Source organism: Neltuma alba, unplaced genomic scaffold, assembly GCF_004799145.2.
Source record: "Neltuma alba isolate B1F8T4 unplaced genomic scaffold, ASM479914v2 tig00011593_pilon, whole genome shotgun sequence".
NCBI lineage: Eukaryota > Viridiplantae > Streptophyta > Magnoliopsida > Fabales > Fabaceae > Neltuma > Neltuma alba.
In genome coordinates, this window is record NW_021636245.1 from 104,376 (window position 1) to 128,270 (window position 23,895).

Consider the following 23,895-nt stretch of genomic DNA (forward strand, 5'->3'; position numbering starts at 1 on the left):
ATTTTAAACAAAAGCTGTCTCAAATCCACACCTCCCCTATTAGCACAATTTAATACACTCGCAAAATCATATATACCCACCATATCTTCTTTTAGAGTAAACTAGTGTTTACTTATTTGATGTGTATTTAATGTGCGTGTGTGATATATATTTTGCAGTATCGGATCAAATTTGAGCATTGTTAGGTTCAATTTAGAATAACTCTCCTAGTTTGGTTTAATGTATTTTTGTTAAGTTCATTGTGAAATGCACAAAGGTAAAATTCAACAATCACTTGTTGCCATGCACTTTAGGGGGGGAAAAAGAAAAATTTGTGGAACAAATCTGAACCCTATATAGTTATTACCAGATTGAACATACTAATAATAATCAAGGATATACGTAGGTATTTGGCCAAGTTGATTCAAATATTCAACATATCTCCCAATTTGTATACTATTTTATTAGTTTTCTAGATAAATAGCTGTATAATTTTATTAACATAAGTTATAGGTTCTTGATACTTGTTTTTTTTTTTTTAAGTAATTTGCAAATAATGATAATCATTATTTTGAGAATTGGATAAATAAAGATCAGTCGATCAAAATCTAGCATGATCATTTCGAATTTCCATAATATTAATATTCTGATTAATTAATTAACCAAATAAACAAAATGCGCGTGTGACCTAGTGATAGAGTCCTTGATTTATTAATCAATAGACCCAGCAGCATAATCTTGATTTTCATTTTTTGGGTCGAAGCATAATTTAGGCTCAAAACCATAATTAAATGTCATAATCATTTTATAATAAATAGGACAATCATCAACAACATGAGATTATAAATAAAATTGAGCCTACGATCTCATGCTTCTAATAAAGCTTTCCTACTGCTAAGTTATAAGGCCATTCGCATCATAATCAAATTCAAAGCAAGCCTATCTTACACAGAGACACATATAAAAGCTGGGGTAAAGAGGCCTATCTGATTATTAATGCTAATCATATGGTGCTAGTGGCGGGAGGAGTATGTAACTGGCTTAGGTTAAGCTAAAACAATCAATTGTGGCTTCCATTCTCGGAGGAAGAAGCATGAATCATAAATATAAAAAAGACCCATGAATAAATAAACACCTTAATTAATGCATAATTAGATTAGACCATTACTAATTAATTTTAAAAAAACACCTAATAGTGGCTGTCATCAATTCAGTCGCAGCCCTCAAGTTCATGCCTCCGAGTCACCACAATCATGTAGCCTAGGACCCCATTGATCCTCCTACTTACCAGCTACTATTATTCTCTATTAATTTGTTATTTATTGAGGGCACAAACATTTAAAAAACCCCGCTTGTTTTTATACTGTTTTATTTCTTAAAATGAATAGATAAATGCTTTCAGTCATTTAAACATTTAAACGGATCGAGACAATCCAAATTGTATTAAGTTGACGTTTCTATGTTAAAAATATAATATTGAATTACAAGTTTAAGAAAATAATGATTAATTTTAAGAAATCTAAACAAACCTAATAAAAAAAGAGTGGTTAATTTATACTAGAGTGTAGTGTCCAAAGATGATGGCTTTTTTCTTTTTCTTTTTATTTATTTATTTTTTCAGGGAAGAAAGAAAGAGAGGATAAATTAAAAGAAGTGGAACCCAGAAGTAATAATGGAGACAGAACGGGGGAGAGAATAGCGGCGCATGAGGCAATTATTGAGAGAAAAGCAAACAAAAAAGGGTCACTCCACAATTAAGAAGAAAGAAGAGAGAGAGAGTGATGGATTGGGGCTGTGCCATCAATGAATACCGAAGAATGCGACTCACGCACAGAAAGAAAGCAATGAGATATTTAGAAGTTATTTGTTTTTTTAACTTAATATCATCCTCAAAATACTTACAAAAACAATGCATAACTGAATTACTATTTTTTATTTTTAATATAAGAGCTAGTTTGATTTTTCATTTGATTCTAAATATAAGATCCTAATTCACTCTGTCTCTCATATTTATCTATTTTTTTAAAGTAATCCTTATAGTAGTTGCACATATTAAATATTTCATCAAATGGTAGTTTTAACTAATACACATGATTAGTAAAGGTGTTTTTTTAAAAAAATAATATTTATTTATTATAAATAACTAACTTAATAAGCTTTCTTAATATATTCAAATTAGTTAATTAAGATCAAAAGAAATATTAGTTTTGAAGTCAATGGTTATGCCGATTCTCTAAGTTGTAAAGGTCATCTCAAGAATATTTCTTCGGCAAAGCATAGAGCCGCTCTCTAAAAGTTTCAGCGAATTGCTTCCTCCCGCTAGCTAGTCCCTACGTGTTTTCCCGTAACCTTTTTATTCCAAAAAAAAAAAAGAAGTGTTAGGAAAATAGTAAGGGTTATAACTTTGCATAGATATAATTTCCCAATAACTATATATATATATATATGGTGAAAAGTGAGTTGGTAAGCATAGGTACATGCATGAACTGAGCTGAGAGCTTAGGCATTTGCAGTGAGAGAATGAGTGAATCCAAATAGGATTGGTTGGTGGAGGAAGGAGGATGGGTGGGGGGTTGGTTGGATATTGGAGGTTGGTCTCTTACCATTTGTGCTGTGCAGGTGTGCGGCCGCATACACGCAAAGCAATATCCCCGCCTCAAATCCACATTCTTCAAGAATAGTACTCTTTTGCTTTTAAATATAGCAGTCAGCTGTAAAATTAATTTTAGTATTAAATGTAAGACTTTAAATTTGCCTACTGCTCCGTTGCTAATTATAAAAACTTTTTAGTGAAATTATACTTTTTAAAAAAACAGTTAAAATTAATTAAAAATAATTAATATGTAACAAATTTAAGTTTTTTTCTAAATATACTCCTAATAAATGTAAGAGTGTAATAATGAGATAAATAGAGAGAGAATGTAATATATGAAATTTATTAGAAGTAAAACAGGTAACAATGCATTAAATGTTCAGACAAACTCAAAGGGGACCTTATAAAAAAGGACAAATCCATTCAAAAAGGGGATCTTATAATTAGGGATGGAGAGAGTACTTTATAAACTGATACTATCTATTTCTGATTTTTAATATAAGAATTAGTGTGATTTTTATTTAAGTCTTAAATATAAGACCCTAATTCATATTTATCTATTTTTTCTCAAGATGGTTTTTGTAATAATGGTAGTTCTGACTAATACACATGATTAGTAAGGGTGTTTTAGGAAAGATAACACATATTTATTACAAATAACTAGCTTAACTAATTTTCTTAATCTACTCAAATTAATTAACTACATTTTATATTAAGGACCGGAGATAATATATAATTTAATGTTAGAAAAAATTAATCTTTTGATCTTTTAAAAGCTTTAATTTTTTATTTACTTATGACTCAATCTCTCAATTATAACTGGGTGCACCCCAATCCTCAAATTTGTAACTTGCCCGATCCCTTGTAATAAGAGCCAAGGTTCGTAAAAGATGCTATGTGTAGGAAAAGTTAAGGCTTTAGGCCCATGAGCTCGAATCGTTGTATGCCAAGTTTATAAAAGCTCATTGATGGTAGCTTTTCATCCGAATTAAGCAATATGCCATCCAGCCAGATGAATTTCACTAAAAATATGCAAATCAATAGAATCATTCATTTTTTCCCCTATTAAAATAAGGGTTAATTTCATCTTTAGTCTTTAAAATTTGATCTCATTGTGATTCTTCTTTTTCTTTTTTTGGGAAACAATATTTTTAGTCCTTGAAACAAATTGGTTCCAAACTTTAAGAACAAAGCCAAAATAAAGTCAAAATTTTGAAACTAAAAATAGTACTCCTCCGGTCCTTATTATAAGACCCAGTTTGACTTTTTATTTGGTCCTAATTATAAGACCCAATCCATTTTGTCTCTTATATTTATGCATTTTTTTCCAAGATAATCCTTCTAATAATGATAGTTTTAGTCAATATACTTAATTAGCAAGGATATTTTAGGAATGACAACACTTATTTATTATAAATAACCAACTTAACTTACTTCCTTAATCTCCTCAAATAAATCAATTGGGTCTTATAATTAGGACCGGAGGAGTATTAATTTAAGAAAAATTATTTTCACTTTTTTCTTTTACTTAGCAATGCAAAAAGAAGTCTTTTTTTTTTTGGTCCTCTGGACACATCACTCAACTCACTCACTCACTCACGCGCGCGCACACGCACACCCCAATTGTACAACATTTGGGACCTTTAGGCCCTTGAAAAGTGACAGTGGGGCCATCTAATCTAAGGAAGAAGAAAAAGCCAAGCCAATTAATTACTTGCTCTATTTTTTTAATCCACATGTTAAAATTACATGTAGTCAAATAAAAACACGTGGGTGGACGGAAAGTGATGGATGCCGTGAGTGAGGGAACAAAAAGAAATAAGGTATTAAGGTACATGAGCCAAGTAATGAATAGTTTTGAGTTTTTATTTCTTAAATAAATAGTTACTAGTTAGGCCTTGATTTTTTTATTTTAGTATTTTACATCTGAAATAAATTCAATTGCGAGAAACTTTTCTTATTCTCAATATTTTGAAAAATATTAGTTTTAATCTTCAAAGAATTTTGAGAGTGCGATATATATGCACAGTACACGCAGGAAAAAAAAAATCGCAGCGTCTCAGCTTTTGAAAAAGAACAACACAAAGGACAAATTGTCATCCCTGACCTTACCGCCCTCTTATCTCTGAAGTGATTCTTCTTCCAATCTCCGAATGCCAGCAATTACTTTTGATTTATCTCATTAATGCATTTTATCAAAGTTTTTTTTTTCTAGTTTTGTTATTTCACTTTATTAAAAAAAGGGATCTATCAAAAAAAAAAAAACAGCAAAGCGCAGCACGGCATAAAGATAAACATGGAGTGTTCCCAATTCTGTGATAACTCAATAATCATAATGCTCTGCTTCCTGCTTCAGCTTTTAATGCTCGTTTCCATCAAATAATTTTTTTTTTTTTACATTCTATTTTAAGTTAACAAGAATAAAATATAAAGTTTATAAATATATGCACTCTTTCTGATTCACACGCAACCAGTACAGTTACTTTTCTCACACAAGGGGGGAAAAAAAGTGCATCTCCTGTCATATTTTTATAATTTTCTCAACGGTTTTTCATGTGTTTAATTAATTGGATGAAATTAATGAGAATTTGTAGATAAGACTTATAAGAGACAATAAATTAAAAATTAGATTAAAAATATACATTTTGAGTCTTTTAATGTTACATAAAGTTTTATTTTGATATCTTAATTTTATGAACTGTCTTGTCGGTCTTTTAATTCTAATATGGTTCTTAAATAATGCTGAACAAAATATTGTTAAATATATTAAGCTTAATTTTTATAAGTAACTATGATTGGTATAAGAAATCATGATTTCAAGTTAATAATGTTAGATAAAGAAATTTGTAAGATGATTTATAAAATTTAAAATTAAATTAAAATTAAATCAAAATTAAAATTTATCTGAAGTTTTTTTAAAAAAAATCCATTTAATACAGAATAAAAACAATTATGCGGCAACTAATGTAAACCAACAGGGATGGGACGTGCGTTGGGGTTGGTGAAAGAGAGCGGGACACGTGTCATTGATGGGTGGTGATGGGTAGAGAATTACTCCTCACCCCTCATTATATCCTTGAAATAATTAATTCACTAATAATAAATAAAAAGTTAGAAATATAATTTTATTTTTAAATATATCGTTATAATGAATGAAAAAAATAAAAAATAAAAATAAAAAAGTGACAAAAATTATAGTAAAGAAAAGAAAACAAATAATTAAAGATAAAATTAAAAATATGTAGTAAATGTTTGGACAAACTCTAAATTACAGATAATAAAATGGATTATATTTTTTTAAAATTAAAACTTATAAATAAAATTGGAGGAAATATTGGTAGCTACCGTGACCCGACTTTTCTTAACTATAAGCTTTGAAACAACATAACAATAATTCAGAGTTGGCAATTCTACTTCTTTCTTGTTGGTCAAAGAGAAAAAAGGTTTATACTGACTCAATATATTCTTGCCCATATTTAACGGCTCCACGCCATCTTCATCCTATTGAACAATAATAATCTATTATCATTGAATAATATTTAAATAAATGAGACTTTGTCGGAAGTCTACACTACATATTATCACTATCATTTTTCTGACAAAAGGACTTAAATTCTATATGCTATTTACCCTCTATGTCACCTATCCAAGTGCTTGTTTAGACTCGTGATGGAAATTTTTTATAAACACGTTTCACATAAGTTAAGACAAAATTCTTTTTACATATTTCTTTTATATTCTGTAAATCATTATTAAAAATCTACTTATAAGCTATCCAAACAGGTGCCTATATATAAGTTGCTTCGCTATTATCTTAATATTGCATAACTAGCTAGAGTGATCATGAATAGAGTTTAACATGAGATTCAACTCTCATTTATTTATTTTATTTTATTTTTTTTTACACTGTGAAAGGACCTCATGCACTTATTTATGTACGGTTAAACACAACCTAAGAGTACCACCCGGTAGAGACTAACCTTAAATTCAAAATAACTTGAGTATAGTCTGAGTTTGCACAAATTTTTTTTCTCATATAAGACAAAATTCTACTCATCTACTTATTTTATATTATATGAATTACAATAAAAAAAAACTATTTATAAGTCATTTTAAGCAAGTCCTAAATGTGAGAAGAATCAAACAGTTTTCACCGACTCTCATTTATTTAGTATTGCAAGGCATGACACCCAATACAATGGGAAAGTATAATTTTCTTGACCTCATGTCAAAATTTTTAAAGTTTTCATTTGTTTAGCGTATTGAACAAATTTATTTTAAGATGATAAGATAAATAAATAAATTATCCCGTGACTTGATTCCTTAAAGCAAAACATTCACAACTCACAAGTAAAATTAAAAAAAAAAAAAAAAGTCAAAATGGTTGCCAACATCTTAAGTTGAAATTCAACATATTTTTATTAAAGGACGCAACGTTAACAGGAGGGTTTGTTTTTGAATATATGATTTTCTTTTTCTTTTTGGACATGAATTTTGGCATATATTCACCAAATGACCAAACATAAATATCTTCAAGTTATACATCAAACATATCTGATCATGTCGGCATTCAAATTCATCATCTCTCTAGAATCATCTTCGGATTAACAACTTCATTTTTTCTTCTCATCCAAGAAAAAAATAAAAACAAAAATCATTCTATGTTCAATTTTTAATTTAGTACATGTATTTTTTTTTAATTGAATGTTTTAATTTTGCTCTACTGACATCGTTGCAGGAGTTAACGGTATCAACAGAACAAAACTAAAATGTTTAGTTAAGAGATAAAAAGACATAAATACCAAATTTAAAATTGAAGAAACTGTAAATACTCGCAAAATGATTTTTTTTTAAAAAAATGTATTGTATATCAGATTCAGTCTCCTTATCAGACACATTTTTGCTCTAATTATTGTCTACATGACTTCTTTCTTATGATACAGCTATAATCTTGCACTATCATACCAAAATCTCAATAATTTTGTCTTTTTTAATAACTTGTGGGAGATTTTAGACGTTGTAAATTTTAATTTTGTAAAAGATAGGCAATTAAATACAAATAACAAGCGCATTAATTAAATATTAACAAAAAGTTGGGGAAGAAAAAAAGTCGGGCCAAGGTTAGTCTCGGATGCCTTACGTGGAAAATGTGCATGGAGATATTTTTGGGAGAATAATGAGTCTGCCTCTCATTCTAATTCCAGTGTCCTTGCCCCCATTCGGAATTGTACTATTTATACATATATATATATATATAACATAAAAAATATGTATAAACCCAACCCAAGGCCAGGCTAAGAATTTTAAAAAGTAAATCGAAATTCCTGAACTTTTGTGGTCTTTGTGTGTGTGTGTGTCAACGCTTGCAAAAAGAAAGAGGGAAAGTGAAAAAAGAAAAGCAGGAAATAGTTTTTCATATGTTTTTTTTTTTTGGACTGAAAGTTTTTCATATGCATATTTAGATACTCTTCTAATTTTTAATATAGGACTTAATTATTAAGTTAGTTTTGATCCTAAATATAAGACCTATTTATCATATTTATCAATTTTTTCTAAATTACCCCTAAAAATACTCTCTCAACCATAATCAAGTAAATGAAGGAGGCAGGATATTAAAAAAGATGATTATGGTGTTTTAGGAAAAACATGTCATATTTCTTATAACTAACTAATTTACCTAACTTCCATAATCTAATCAAATTAATTAAATAAGTCTTATATTAAGTATAAGAGGAGTATAATAATTTTTAGGGGAGGGAGGGAGTAGGTGAGGATTACGTAGAGACGTAAGCCACGGGTCTTTGTATGTGGGAATCAGCGATGGAAGGGGTAATATTAGTCCCACCTCGGCGTTCAACACCACTATTCATCCTTCATATGCCCACGCATCTCCTTTCTTATGTGTCTCCTCTTGTGCCACTCCTTCTTCTTTCTCTTCTATACAGGAGTATCTTTCAATTCCCATGAGGTCCAAAGGGGGGGGCGGGGGAATCTTTGAATTCCAATCATTTCATGAATAAACAGATTATCTTCTAAAATTTAATTAGTAGTACAAATTATACTATAAATTAGATCTTATATATGAGATTGAAGATAGTATTTAAGAGATGATTGTTCTTATTATTATTATTTTTTTTTGCTCCTATTAAACCAATTGGTATTAGGGGCCAGTCTCGTAATTAAATACTTCATCCAAACTCAAATTAATTCACATTGAGCTGGATATACATTATTTTGTGTGCCAATTTTTCCTGTCTATGCTGTCTTATTTTCAAGTTTAAACGTGATTCTTCTAGGTAAGCTGATACAGATCTCTTACTAATTGAACTGAGTCTACTCACTGATACAGAACTTTCATCAGAAAAATTGAGATGTGATTAAGAAGTTGCTTGAACCGATTGGTTTTGGAAAGCAAAGAACTGGTCCATAGATATATTAACACAAGTTGAATAATGAAGAATGCGACTCACACACTGAAACAAAGCAATGCGATATTTACAAGTTCTTTTTTAAAAAAAAAAAAAATAATATCATCTTCAAAATGCCTAAAAAAATCATGCATAATTGAACTACTACCTTCAATCCTTAATACAAGTGCTAGTTTAACGTTTAATTTGATCCTAAATATAAGACTCCAATCCACTTTGTATATCATGTTTATCTATTTGTCTTACAGTCATCCTTATAGTAGTTGCACATATTAAAGTTTTTATTATATGATGGTTCTAACTAATACACATAATTAGTAAGGGTATTTTAAGAAATACAATACCTGTTTATTATAAGTAGCTTAACAAATTTTCTCAATTTTCTTAAATTATTTAACTAATTTTTGTAATAAGGATTAGAAGTGGCATTAGTTTTGATCTCATGTAAGAGCAGTCAATCGTCATGCCGATTCTCTAACCTGTAAAGGTCATCTCAATAACATCGGCAAAGTATAGAGCCGCTTTCTTGAAAAGTTTCAGCGAATTGCTTCCTCTAGCTAGCTAGTCCCTACGTGTTTTCCCGTAACCTCTTATTCCAAAAAAAAAAAAAGTGTTAGGAAAAATAGTAATGGGTTATAACTTTGCAGAGGTATAATTTTCCAGTAACTATATATATATATAGTGAAAAGGGAGTTGGTAAGCATAAGTGCATGCATGAACTAAGCTGAGAGCTTAGGCATTTGTAATGAGAGAATGAATGAATCCAAACATGATTGGTTGGTGGAAGGAGGAGGATGGGTGGGAAGTTGGTTGGGTATTGGAGGTTGGTCTCTTACCATCTGTGCTGCGCAGGTGTGCAGGTGTGCGGCCGCATACAAGCAAAGCGACATCCCCGCCTCAAGTCCACCTTATTCAAAAATAGTACACTTTTAGTTTTTAAATATAGCACTCAGTTGTAAAATTAATTTTAGTATTAAATGTAAGACTTTAAATTTGTCTACTTTATAAACCCATACTACCTCCAATCCTTAATATAAAAATTAGTTTAGCTTTTATTTTAATCTTAAATATAAGTCCCCAGTTCATTTTGTCTCTCATATTTATTTATTTATTTTTTACTTAAGTTAGTCCTTATAATGATAATTGATACAACAGAAATATAAGATATCAATTCTTTTTTCAGATTGAAATCTTTAAAAGAGGTCTATGGAATTATATGGATACTTGTCCTTATTTTGAATCCTGGATTGGGAATCACAATAGGTGTGCTAGTAATTAGATGATTAGAAAAAATAACTCATATTTAATTACAAATAACTAAATTAACTCATCTCCTTAATTTATTCAAACTAGTCAACTAGCCTTATATTAAGGACCGGAGGTGATATATAATTTAATGTTAGGAAAAATTAATCTTCTAATCCCTGTCTTAATTTTTAACTTACTTATAACTCAATCTCTCAATTATGACTGAGTGCAAGCAAGTCTCTAAACTTTTAACTTGTTTAATCGCTTACATTAAGAGCCAAGGTTCGTAAAAGATGCTATATGTAGGAAAAATTAAGGCTTTAGACTCATAAGCTCGAATCCTTGTATGCTAAGTTTATAAAAGCTTATTGATGGTAGCTTTTCATCATAAATAAGCAATATGCCATCCAGCTAGCTGAATTTCATTAAAAATATGCAAATAAATAGAATCATTCATTTGTTCTATTAAAATAAGAGTTAATTTCATCTTTAGTTTTTAAAATTTAATCTCATTTTAATTTTTTATTATTAAAATTTAATATCATTCTGATTTATCTAAAGATTTTTTTCCCTTAAAACAATGGTTTTAGTTCTTGAAACAAATTGGTTCCAAATTTTAAGAACAAAATCAACTTTTTTAAACTAAAAATAGTATTAATTTAAAAAAAACTTATTTTCACTTTCCTTTTACTCAGTGATGCAAAGAGAAGTCCACTTTTTTTTCCCCCCTCTGGAGACCTTGGTCAACTCACACACATAAGCCGATTGCACAACATTTGGGACCTTTCGGCCCATGAAAGGTGACAGAGGCGATCGAATCTGAGGAAGAAGAAAAAGCCAAGCGAATTAATTACGTGCTCCATTTTTTAATCCACATGTTAAAATTACATGTGGTAAAATAAAAGCTCGTGGGTGGACGGAAAGTGATAGACACTATGAGTGAGGGAACAAAAAGAAATAAAGCACATGAGCCAAGTAATAAATAGTTTTGAGTTTTTATTTCTTAAATAAATAGTTACTAGTTAGGTTTTGATTTTTTACTTTACATATAAAATAAATTTTACTAGGAGACATTTTTTTTATTCTCAATACTTTCAAAAATACTAGTTTTAATCTCCAGCGAATGGTGTAATAAATAAATAAATAAATAAATAAAGTTATTATCTCAGCTTTTGAAAAAGAATGACACAAAGGACAAATTGTCATCCCTGACCTTACCACCCTCTTATCTCTGAAGTGATTCTCCTTCCAATCTCTGAATGCCAGCAATTACTTTTGATTTATCTCATTAATGCATTTTATCAAAAAATCGCTTTTTAGTTTTGTTATTATTTCACTTTAGAGGAGGAAAAAAAAAAAGGAACAGCAAAGCGTAGCACGGCGTGAAGATAAGCATGGAGTGTTCCCAATTCTGCTTCCTGCTTCAGCTTTTTTTTTTGATCCAATTCCTGCTTCAGCTTTTAATGCTAGTTTCCAGCAATTTTTTTTTTTTTACATTCCATTTTAAGTTAACAAGAATAAAATATAAAGTTTATAAATATATGCACTCTTTATGATTCATACGCAACCAGTACAGTTACTTTTCTCGCACAGGAAAAAAAAAAAAGTGCAACTCCTGTCATTTTTTTTTAATTTTTTCAACGGTTTTTCATGTGTTTAATTAATTGGATGAAATTAATGAGAATTTGTTGATAAAACTTATAAGAGACAATAAATTAAAAAATTGGATTTTTTGGACCAGAAAAATTAAAAAAAATATGTTAGGAGTTGCATTTTTTTTAATTTTGAACTGTCTTTTCGGTCTTTTAAGTCTAATATGGTTCTCAATAATGCTGATATTTAAATTTTAAATATTAACAAAATATTATTAAATATATTAAGCTTAATTTTTAAAAGGAACTATGACTGACATAAAAAGCCATCATTTCAAGTTAACAATGTTAGAAAAAGAAATTAATAAGATGATTTATAAAATTAAAAATTAAAAATTTAAATATTTTTATCTGAAGTTTTTAACGAAAATCCATTTAATACAGAATAAAAACGAAAATATGGCAAGTAATGTAAACCATGGTATGGAAAACCGGATTGGTTCGGTTGGTTCGGACAAAAACCGGGGAACCGGCTAGGAAATCAGTCTGGTTGAGCTTATAAACTAGGGTCATTTTGACCCGGTGTGACCCAGTAACCTGGCCGATTTGGTGGGTTAACCCGGGTCCCCCTTTTTAAAAAAAAATATTTTGATATTTTGTTAAAAAACTATTGATAATTATGACTTAATGATTGATAATTATACGGAGGAATATTGTGTTATTATATATCTATTTTGATCTTTTGTTAGGATGAATATTTAGTGATTTTAGTAATATGATATTATAAGAAATTGTACGAATATGATTATTTTACTAGTGATTCAACATATTAAATTGATATATAGTTCTTGATGAAAACTTAAATTTTTATATTTTTTTATTTTTCACCTGTTTGACTCTCGATTTGACTCTGATATGACTTACTGATTCTTAATCCAATATTTTGACCGGTTTAATTACCGATCCGATTTTTAGTACATTGAGTAAAGCCAGATTTGGGGGGGACACGCGTTGGGCTTGGCGAAAGAGGCGGGACACGTGTCATTAATGGATGGTGATGGGCAAAGTATTACTCCTTGCTCTTTATTATATCTTTCCAATGATTAATTCACTAATAATGAACAAAAAATTAACATTAATTAAAAGTAACAAATATGTTAAAAGTATAATTTTATCCTGAACTATAAGATGGTATAAAAATGTGACAAAGAAGTACGGCCAAAAAAATAAAATTAAAAAATATGTATTAAATATTTGGAAAAATGACAAAAAAAATGACAAATGAACTTCATAATGCCTAAAACATCTGTTGAATTTTCACCAAAAAAAAAATCTGCTGAATTTGAAAAATCCCAATTTAGTCACAAGAGACTAATTTTACATTTATAAGTTTGCTGAAATGATCCTATTGTTCTTCATTTTATTTATTGTTTTTAAAATACCAAATCCCCTTCTGATGACTGGCTGACAATTGGTCGCCCAAGCTCTGACGGTCGAAAATAATTTTTTTGAAAATTTTTACAATTTCAGTATAACGATTAATAACTATTGTAACGTTATTAACAATTTCAGTATAGCAGTTAATAATTAGTTTTCTAAAAATTCAATAAGCTTTGGCAGCCAAAAACAATTTTTTTGAAAATTTTTACAACTTCAGTATAACGGTTAACAACTTTAATATAGCAATTAACAACGTGTTTTTCAAAAAATTCACCAATTAGTTGCCGAAGCTCCGACAACCGGAAACAATTTTTTTGAAAATTTTTACAATTTCAGTATAACGGTTAATAATGTTTGTAACGCTATTAATAACTTTAGTATAACAGTTAACAATAGATTTTTGAATTTGTTAACGGCATTACTGAAATTGTAAAAATGCTACTTTTTAAATTTCTCAGAAAACTTGTTAATAATTGCTATATCAAAATTGTTAATAGTGTTACAAAAATTGTTGACCATTATACTGAAGTTATAAAAGTAGTTATTAAGTTATAAAAATACCATTTTTTTTTAATTTTTAAGAAAATTTGTTAAATGCTATACTAAAATTGTTAATTGAGTTACAAAACTTGCTAATGACATTACTGAAGCTGTAAAAATACTAAGTTTTTAATTTTTAGAAAATTTGTTGTTAACTGTTATACTGAAATTGTTAATAATATTACAAAAGTAGTTAATTGCTATACTGAAGTTGTAAATTTTTTTTTTTAAAAAGTAGTTCCTAAAATTGTAAAAATGCCATTTTTTTAAATTTTTAAGAAAACATATTGTTGAATGTTATACCGAAATTGTTAATAGAGTTACGGAACTTGTTAACGGCATTACTGAAGTTGTAAAAATGCTACTTTTTGTATTTTTCAAAAACTTCTTGTTAATAGTGTTACAAAAGTTGTTAACCGTTATACGGAAGTTGTAAAAATTTTCAAAAAATTATTTTCTGCTGCCAGAGCTCCGGAGACCAATTGTTGAATTTTTCAAAAAACCTATTGTTAACTGTTATATTGAAATTGTTAATAGCATTACAAAAGTTATTAACCGTTATACTGAAATTGTAAAAATTTTCAAAAAAATTGTTTCCAGCCGCTGGAGCTCCAGCAACTAATTATTGAATTTCCTGAAAAACTTTTTGTTAACTGCCATGCCGAAATTGTTAATGGCGTTACAAAGTTGTTAACTATTAAACTAAAATTGTAAAAATTTTCAAAAAAATTGTTTTCGACCGCCAGAACTCCGACGACCAATTGTCTACTGGTGGCCGGAGCTCTAGTGACTGCCACCGCCGGAGCTCCAACAACCAGTCGGCCAATGGGGGCTTCGATATTTTAAAAATAATGAATAAAATGAAGGGCAATATGGTCATTTTAGTAAACCTATAAATGTCAAATTAGTCTATTGTGATTAAATTGAGATTTCTCAAATTCGGGAGATGTTTTTGGTATTATGAAGGTCATTTGTCATTTTTCTGTCATTTTCCCCCAATATTTGGATAAATCTCAAATTGAAGATAATAACATGGACCACATTCTTCTTTAAAATTGAATCTTATAAGCAAAACAGGAGAAGGAAGCTCTCCTCCGGTTCTTAATATATGACCCAATTATTGAATTAGTTTTGGTCTTAAACATAAGACCTATTTCTCATATTTATCAATTTTTTTTAAATTACCCCTATGGATACTCCATCAACCATAGTCAAGTAGAAGAGAAAGATGGGGTATTAATAAAGATGATTATGGTATTTTAAAAAAAACATGTCACATTTTTTATAATTAACTAACTTACCTAACTTCTTTAATTTAATCAAATTAATTAAACGAGTCTTATATTAAAGATTGGAGGAGTATTAGTAACTATTGTGAGTCTGTGACCCAAATTTTCTTAACTATAAACTTTGAAACAACATAACAATAATTCAGGGTTGGCAATTCTACTTCTCTCTTGCTGGTCAAAGGGAAAAAAGCTTTATACTGACTCAATATATTCTTGCCCATATTTAACGTCTCCACGCCATCTTCATGCTATTGAGCAATAATAATCTATTATCATTGCATAATATTTAAATAAATGAGACTTTGTCGGAAGTTTATACTGCATCTTATCACTATCATTTTTCTGACAAGCGGACTTAAATTCTATGTGCTATTTACCCTGGATATCACCTATCTAAGTTACCTATAGATAAGCTGCTTCGCTATTATCTTAATACTCCTCCGATCTTTAATATAAGACCTATTTAACTAATTTGATTAGATTAAAGAAGTTAGTTAAATTATAAGAAAAGTGATTCATTTTTTCTAAAACACCATAATCATCTTAATACCCTCTCTCCCTTTTCTACTTGATTATGATTGAGGGAGTATCTATAGGGATAATTTAAAAAAAATGATAAGTATGAAAAATGGGTTTTATATTTAGGATCAAAACCAATTCAAGAATTGAGTTTTATATTAAGAATCGGAGGATTATTACATAACTAGAGTGATCATGAATAGAGTTTAATATGAGATTCAGATCTCATTTATTCATTTATTTTTATTGTTTTTGACACCGTGAAGGGACCTCAGGCACTTATTTTATTTATGTACGGTTAAACACATAACCTGAGAGTAATACTCGCTGCAAAAGGTTTGTAAGTTTAATACTTATGACCTGATAGAGATAAACCTCAAATTCAAAATGACTTGAGTGTATTTTGAATTTGCACAAAAAAAGTTTTTATATAAGTTAAAACAAAATTTTACTCACATATTTATTTTGTATTATATTAATTATAATTAAAAAATTGTTTGTAAGTCGTTTAAGTAAGTCATGGGTGTGAGAAGAATCAAACAGTTTTGACCAACTCTCATTTATTTAATATTGCAGGGCATGACAGCCAATACAATGGGAAAATTTAATTTTCTTGACCTCGTGTGAAAATTTTTAAAGAATTAGTGCTACAAGTAATATTTATGTTTTTTTTTTGGTTACTACAAGTAATATTTATGTTGATTTTGAATGTTTTCATCTGTCTAGAGTATTGAACAATTTTATTGCAAGATGATAAGATAATTGAATAAATTATCCCCTGACTTGATTCCTTAAAGCAAAACATTCACAACTCACAAGTAAACTGAAAATTTTAAAAAAAGCCGAAATGGTTGCCAGCATCTTACGTTGAAATTCAACATATTTTTATTTAAGGACGCAACGTTAACAGGAGGGTTTGTTTTTGAATGTCAATATATATATGTTCAACACGTGTATGCACTGAATTTATTAAAATCTAAGAGCCCGTAAAAACGGTAATACCTGTGGGAAAGTGAAATTAAAAAGTCACAATTCAAACAATTTATTTATTTATTTGTAGGAATGAGTTAACATCACGACCGAACCATACGTGCATGAGTATATGATTTTCTTTTTCTTTCTGGACACGAATTTTGGCAAATATTCACCAAATGACCAAACGTAAATATCTTCAGGTTACGTCAAACAAATCTGATCATGTCGGCATTCAAATTCATCATCTCTAGAATCATCTTCGGATCAACAACTTCATTTTTTCTTCTCATCCAAGAAAAAAATAAAAACAAAAATCATTCTACTGATATGTATAGTTTTTTCCTTCAATCTTTAATTTAGTATTTGTGTATTTTTTTCTTGATTAAATATTTTAATTTTGCTCTACTGACATCGCTGCAGGAGTTAACAGTGTTAACAGGACAAAACTAGAATGTTTAGTTAAGAGATAAAAAGACATAAATACCAAGTTTAAAATTGAAGAAACTATAAATACTCACAAAAAAGATTTTTTTAAAAAAATGATAGGTATTTTATATTAGATTTAGTCTCCTTATCAGACACATTTTTGCTCTAATTATTGTCTACATGACTTCTTTCTTATGATACGGCTATAATCTTACACTATCATTCTAATTCCAGTGTCCTTGCCCCCATATTGTATTGTACTATATATATGTGTGTAATATGATATAAAAAATATGTATAAACTCCACCCAAGGGCTGGTAAAAAAAAAAAAAACTCCACCCAAGGTCAAGCTCAGAATTTTAAAAAGTAAATTGAAATTCTTCAACCTTTTTTGGTCTCTCTGTTTTGTGTGTGTGTGTGTGTGTGTGTGTGTGTCAACGCATGCAAACTCATGGAAGCTTTTGAAAAGAGGCAAAAAGAAAGAGGGAAAGTGAAAAAAGAAAAGCAGGAAAGAGTTTTTCATATGTTTTTTTTTTTTGGACTGAAAGTTTTTCATATGTATATTTGGATATAATAATTTTTGGGGGAGGGAGGGAGCAGTTGAGGATTACGTAGAGGCGTAAGCCACGGGTCTCTGTATATGGGAATCAACGATGAAGGGGTAATATTAGTCCCACCTGTTCTTCATATGCCCACGCATCTCTTTTCTTATGTGTCTCCTCTTGTACCACTCCTTCTCCTTTCAATTCCCATGAGGTCCAAGAAGGGGGAAAAAAATCTTTGAATTCCAATCATTTCATAAATAAACAAGTTCTTGTTCTTTTTCCAGGTATCAGTCTTGTATCATAATACTCTTCAGTCTTTAATATAGGACTCAATTCTTGAGTTGGTTTTAATTCTAAATATAAGACCTGTTTTTCATATTTATTAATTTTCTCTAAATTACCCCTATACATACTCCCTCAACCATAATCAAGTAGAAGAGGAAGATGGGGTATATTAAGAAAAATGATTATGGTGTTTTAGGAAAAGTGTGTCACTTTTCTTATAATTAACTAACTTACCTAACTTCCTTAATTTAATCAAATTAGTTAAATGGATATTATATTAAGGACCGGAAAAGTACTCCTGGTTCTAATTATAAATCCTTATTTCTAATCTTAAATGTTAGTAAATCGTACTATTTCTGGTTCTAATTATAAGACTTTATTTGTAGTCTTATGATTAGAACCAGAGGTAGTACTGTCTACAAAAATCTAATTTGTAATGCAAATTATATAATAAATTAGATTTTATATTTAAGATCGGAGGTAGTATTTAAAAGATGACTGTTATGTTTCTTTTTCCTCCTATTAAACCAGTCAGTATTATGGGCCAGTCTCCTAATTAAAGACTTCATCCAGACTGAGCCGGATATACATTATCTCGTGCGGCAATTTTTCCTATCTATGCTGTCTTATTTTCAAGTTTAAACTTGATTCTTCTAGTTAAGCGGATACAAATCTCTTACCAATTGAACTGAGTCTACTTACTAGGAAGTAGAACATTTTGAAAATTTGGATTATACTCCTCCAGTTTTTTCTTAATTAAGTAAGTTAATTAATTATAAGAAATATGATATGTTTTTTCCTAAAATACTATAATCATCTTCTTTAATATCCTTTTTCCTTCTTCTACTTGATTATGGTTAAGAGAATATCTAAAGGTAATTTAAAAAAAATAATAAATATAAAAAATATGTCTTATATTTAATACCAAAATCATCTAAATAATTAGATTTTGTATTAATAACAAGATGGGTACCTACTTATTGGATGCATGAATTAGTAAACTGGACAATAATTTGCTTTACAACACATTATAAATTGACTCGTTGAAAACAAATCCATCAACTCTGATACAGAACTTTCATCAGAAAAATTGAGATGTGATTAAGAAGTTGCTTGAACTGCTTGGTTTTGGAAAGCAAAGAACGGGTCCATAGACATATGAACACAAGTTGAATTCAAGCGCTGACAAAAAAAAAAAAAAAAAGCCACAACACGACAAAATCCTCCCAAAAAGCAACTATTATGGATTGATGTGTAAATTGCAAACTAAACCAGCTCATAAACATACTTTTAATGGTTAAAGTTTAAACTCAGCACACTTAAATGCATAATTAAATAGCGCAATAAGTTCATAAAATTTTAAAGTGGGTACGTATTTTGATGTTAGTACGTAGTTGATTGATTGAATTCCCAATATTTAATTTCATACCGTACGATCTTCTCATTGTTACGTCATTAATTAGTAATAATTTGACCTATTTATCTATGCCCTTCTATGATCTTTGTCATGAAGACTATTTTAGGAGGATATATACTATTTAATAGTACACAAATGAGAGAGAAAGGTTGGACTTTTTTTTTTTCCCCCTCCCCGCTTAACAGTGCTAACCAATTCAACCGTAAAGTGGATTAATAAGTGAATGGAGTTTCGTTTGACTAGTAGGGATTTACTAAAAAGATAATCAAAGATTAAAACTTTAAGTCATTTTCACGCTCTGATCTGAATAATAAAGAAGCGAGCATGTCTGGGACTGCGTGCAGCGACGGGGAGGGTGCATTGTAGAGAGCTGCCTAGCGTGTGTCAAACACACCCTACCCTCCAAGCACGCTTTGGTCTTTTGCTTGTTCTCCTCAACAACCCAACGTCTCTCTCTCTCTCTCTCTCAGTCTCTCTCAGGTTGCGTGCGTTGTGTCCTAATTCCCCCATTTCCTGTTTTGGGTTCTTTAGGCAACACGAATCTCTCTGTTTTATCATTCTCTCTTCCTCTTTTTCCCATTTGGAGGACCAGAAGAGAAAGGAGAACCGAGAACCCATTCTCAGAGAGAGACTGCAAACAAAAAAATAAAAGTGCTTTTTTTTTTTTTGAAAAAGTAGAAAAGCGACAAATAGTTGCTATTATAGTTCCCTCCCTCTATATCTTTGCTTTTTCAAGGTTTTTATTCTTCTTGTTTCTCCTTTCCCTTGGTGGGGTTCCCCTTTGAGCTTGCTATAATGTTGTGTCCTCCTCGTTCTCTGGTTTAAAGCTCCCTCTGATCTGGCTTCTGGGTTTCCTTTCCTTTTCTTATACTGTATCCACAACCGCTTCTTATCATAGGTTCAGCTACTTTTCCTATACATAACCTCTTCCTTTGACTATTTCACGGATTTGAGCAGCGTTTAGGTCCATAAGGTATGTGAAGTGAACGAACTCCGTCATTTTTATGTCACCATTTTTTCTTCTTTTGCCGTCTCTGTGTGTGTGTGTGTGTTTTAATACACCCTTTTGCTATGTTTGCTTTTACTAGTGGGATTCCTCGACTTTCTAGCGCGTAGCTGACGATTGAAACGAACAAGGTGATTTTCCATCTGGGTTTCTTGCTGTAGTGTGGAAAAAGATGAATGGTAGGTCAAGAAACGAGGAGGTGTCTCCTCAGCTGCTGGATTTGATCCCAACCGACCGAGAGTGGCATGAAAACAGAGACGAAGAAAGAAGCCACCGCAAGTCTTCAGAAGAGAGGAAACTTGAGCTTAGACTTGCTCCACCCGGTGAAGAAGACGACGTGGCCAGAGGAAGAGACGAATCTCTGCTCTCTCTTGGCTACTTCTCAGCTCCCATTAATGGAGGCCGCGCCCAGAAAACTGCGTCTTCTCCTTGGGCTTCTTCTGCGGGCTTCCAGGAAAAGAAGACTCAGACCATTAATCAACACAGGGGGGTTTCATCATCATTCCTACAGTCTCAACCCTCTCCTGCAAATACAGCTGTACCCAACAGCTCTCAGAAAAGGTAATCTAAACTTTTTCATATCTATTGTATCTATTATTATTTTTTTTGGAAGCTTTTAGACAGGATATTCACTTGCAGAGTCACGTTGTTTCGTATTTTGTGGTCCATGCAAAGCTGTGGTTTTTCCCCCCCTTTACCGTACAATTGATTCAACATTTAAGCTTTGTAACTCTGTTTCATTTCACCCCTACCCCCACTTTTTGCTCTATTCTGTTAAAGAATCAACCTTAATAATTTCAATATTAGTTACTGCTCATATGCTTTTCCATATCGTTTGTATGATTTCATTGTTAAGCGTTGGTCCCTTTGTACCCCATGCTTCTCCTCTTTGCTGGCTGTTTTTTGTTCTGTCATATACTTTCTTGCCATGTATCCTTCAGAGATGTCTACATCTGATTCCTGATGCTACCTGTCATTTATTATGTGCCTTCATTATCTAGTCCTTCTTGAAATTTGATATAGGCATGTGAAAATCTGATCCTGTCCCTCCTCTCTGATTCGTCTCAGTTTTTCAAAACGAAACAATAAATAACTTGAGTAATTATTCTCAGGGTGCTTGCTTTTTTTTTTTTTTTAAATTGTCCCGGATAATTTTAACTTTAATGTTTCACTCCTTATTTATTTACTGTTCATATTCACGCCTAACTTTCATTAATGAATCAAAGCAGAACTGCTCCTGGTCCAGTAGTGGGGTGGCCTCCGATTCGTTCATTTAGGAAGAACCTTGCAAGCAGCAGTTCTTCTAAAGTTGCCCCTCAACACGAATCTCAGAATCAGCATGTGGTTGAAGATAAGGTTGCTGGGAAGAAACCTGTGGCTGACAACAACGTTGTTGGTGGTAAAGGCCTATTTGTGAAAATCAATATGGATGGAGTTCCCATAGGCAGAAAAGTGGACCTTAATGCTTACGATAGCTATGAAAAACTCTCCTCTGCTGTTGACGAGCTCTTTAGAGGCCTCCTTGCTGGTTGGCTCTCTTCCTTCCTTCAATTTTTTTTTTAATTTTTTTGGGTTCAAGTTCAATTATTGTGCCGACACAGTCAAATTAATCACTCTAGTCTATTCATTAATAGTTGATAAGTTGTTCGGTCTTGAATTGGACTGATTTGAAATTGGATTCCATTTCCATTTACAAAAAATATGAGTAAATTAAGCCAAGCTGAAATGAATATACACGCAAGCATGTCATGTACACTTATTTCTTTTTTATATCAGTGAGACTTGTGATTTGCAATAGTGATTCAACATTTAATGCTCCGTGTGCATATGTCAACCATGTTCTAGAGCAATAGAATGTAGATTAGCGTATGGTCAATCTTTTCTCACCAAACCAATTATTTAATACAAGCGTTTCAAGTCTATCCCAAAGATTTCAAAGTTTTCCTGCAACATGATTCTAAATGTCTTGTCTTATTTTATTTTTATTTTAATTGCTTTTGTGATGATAGCTGTGAAAGGCGATGCTGAGATCAGGGTTATGTGTTTGTCTTTTTGTGATACTGTTCAGCTCAAAGAGATTCTCGTGGTGGTGGTGGTGGTGGGATTCAGAACAAGCAAGAGGAAGAGAAAGCTATTACAGGTTTATTGGACGGAAGTGGAGAATACACTCTGGTTTATGAGGATAACGAAGGAGACAGGATGCTTGTTGGGGATGTGCCGTGGCAGTAAGAACTTTATTTATTTATTTATTTTATCTGCTGATCTCTGACCTGATGCAGTATTCAAATATTCATGATATGCCAAATCTTATATTTTGTTCTCAAAACTGGAACTTTCATTTACTTTGATTCTTTGCTCTCCACCATTAAAAAATATATTTTCTTTTTCTCCTTAGAACTGTTCAACTATTTGTTCACTTGTGGATGATCTCCAAGCACAACCTGCCATAGCATGTCTGTCCCTCTCACATTGAAATACTACTATTCTAGTATTCTGTACCACTGTCTCCTCACAAAATTACAAGAACTAACTCTTGGGTTTGGCTTTTCCTTTGTTATTATTTTGTTCTTACTAAATGGTTTTTCCTTTATGTGTGTGATTTTGGTAGCATGTTCGTGTCAACAGTGAAGAGGCTTCGTGTTCTGAAGAGTTCTGAGCTCTCTGCTTTTACCCGTAAGTTCTGAACTTCTACAGATATTTGAGAACACAAATCCCTCCTTACACTTGACATCCTAACATTTGTAATCAAAAGAATGATCAAACGTTGTTGTTTTCAGTTGGTGGGAAGCAAGGCAAAACTGCCTCTTGAATGGGCACCAAAATAGAACAAGACGTGGCTGTTTGAGGAGTTCACTGCCGAAACTTGGAAGAGTGTTTTACCATTTTTCCCCTTTGGTGTCCGATGAAGATTAGAGAATGAATTAGTTAGTAGTAGCTTACATTTCAACTGCGAAGTAACGTGTGTGAATCTACTTGTTCATGAAGATTTGAAAATGTTTGTGTACTGTTGAGTAACCATTGACTTGTTTTGGTGTTTGTAACCTTTGTTTGAGTTCCATCTGTACATTCTGTGAATAGGGTGGTCAATTTTGCTTCTCGTTTTGATATGCTCTTGACTGGAGTTTTATCTGAACCACCTTTCACATGTATTAGTTTAAAGATTTCGACTTCAAATTAGCGTCCAACACAGTGATTAAGCTATAAAGGAGATCATAATGAGAGGTGGTGTTGAAAATGGTGCCGCAATTTTCCTTTTAACGAAGCAAAGTTTCAAACTTTGAAGAAAATTGTGTCTGGGGTGCTCCTAATTCACTTATTTAAGTTATGCAATTTGGTCCTGAAGCCACTTCTGTTTCATTTATTGACAGAAGAATAGGAAGTGGTTAATGACAAACCTTCAAGATATTAATATTATATCTTGTTAATGTTATGAGCTGCTTCAATTTGGACTTAGAGCTCCATAACGTCCCACCTGATTTTTTACTTTTATCAAAACGTTGCTCAGTCTAAGCTTGGGCTTAAAGAAACACAAGTCGAACTCATTTTATATTTTAATTTGCTTTTTCGGTGTCGTTTTTTCCAATGCTTAGTCTGGATCGAAGAATCCGAACC

General features: G+C 31.0%; 1 protein-coding gene across 3 annotated transcripts; it reads left to right on the forward strand.

Annotated features, from left to right (window-relative positions):
• Positions 1–19,733: 19,733 nt before the first annotated feature.
• LOC114715500 (auxin-responsive protein IAA26) lies at positions 19,734–23,457 on the forward strand. 3 transcript variants are annotated; one of them, XM_028900370.1, is made up of 6 exons: positions 19,734–20,250; positions 20,366–20,844; positions 21,513–21,811; positions 22,293–22,508; positions 22,892–22,956; positions 23,061–23,457. In XM_028900370.1, exons 2-5 carry the CDS (start codon positions 20,456–20,458, stop codon positions 22,909–22,911), a joined length of 924 nt encoding a protein of 307 aa, XP_028756203.1. In that variant the 5' UTR covers positions 19,734–20,250; positions 20,366–20,455; the 3' UTR covers positions 22,912–22,956; positions 23,061–23,457. The 3 variants fall into 3 exon arrangements, with proteins under 3 accessions (XP_028756203.1, XP_028756202.1, XP_028756201.1); XM_028900369.1 differs by having other exon boundaries at positions 19,740–20,250; positions 20,445–20,844; positions 22,352–22,508; XM_028900368.1 differs by having other exon boundaries at positions 19,748–20,250; positions 22,352–22,508.
• The last annotated feature ends 438 nt before the right edge of the window (positions 23,458–23,895 follow it).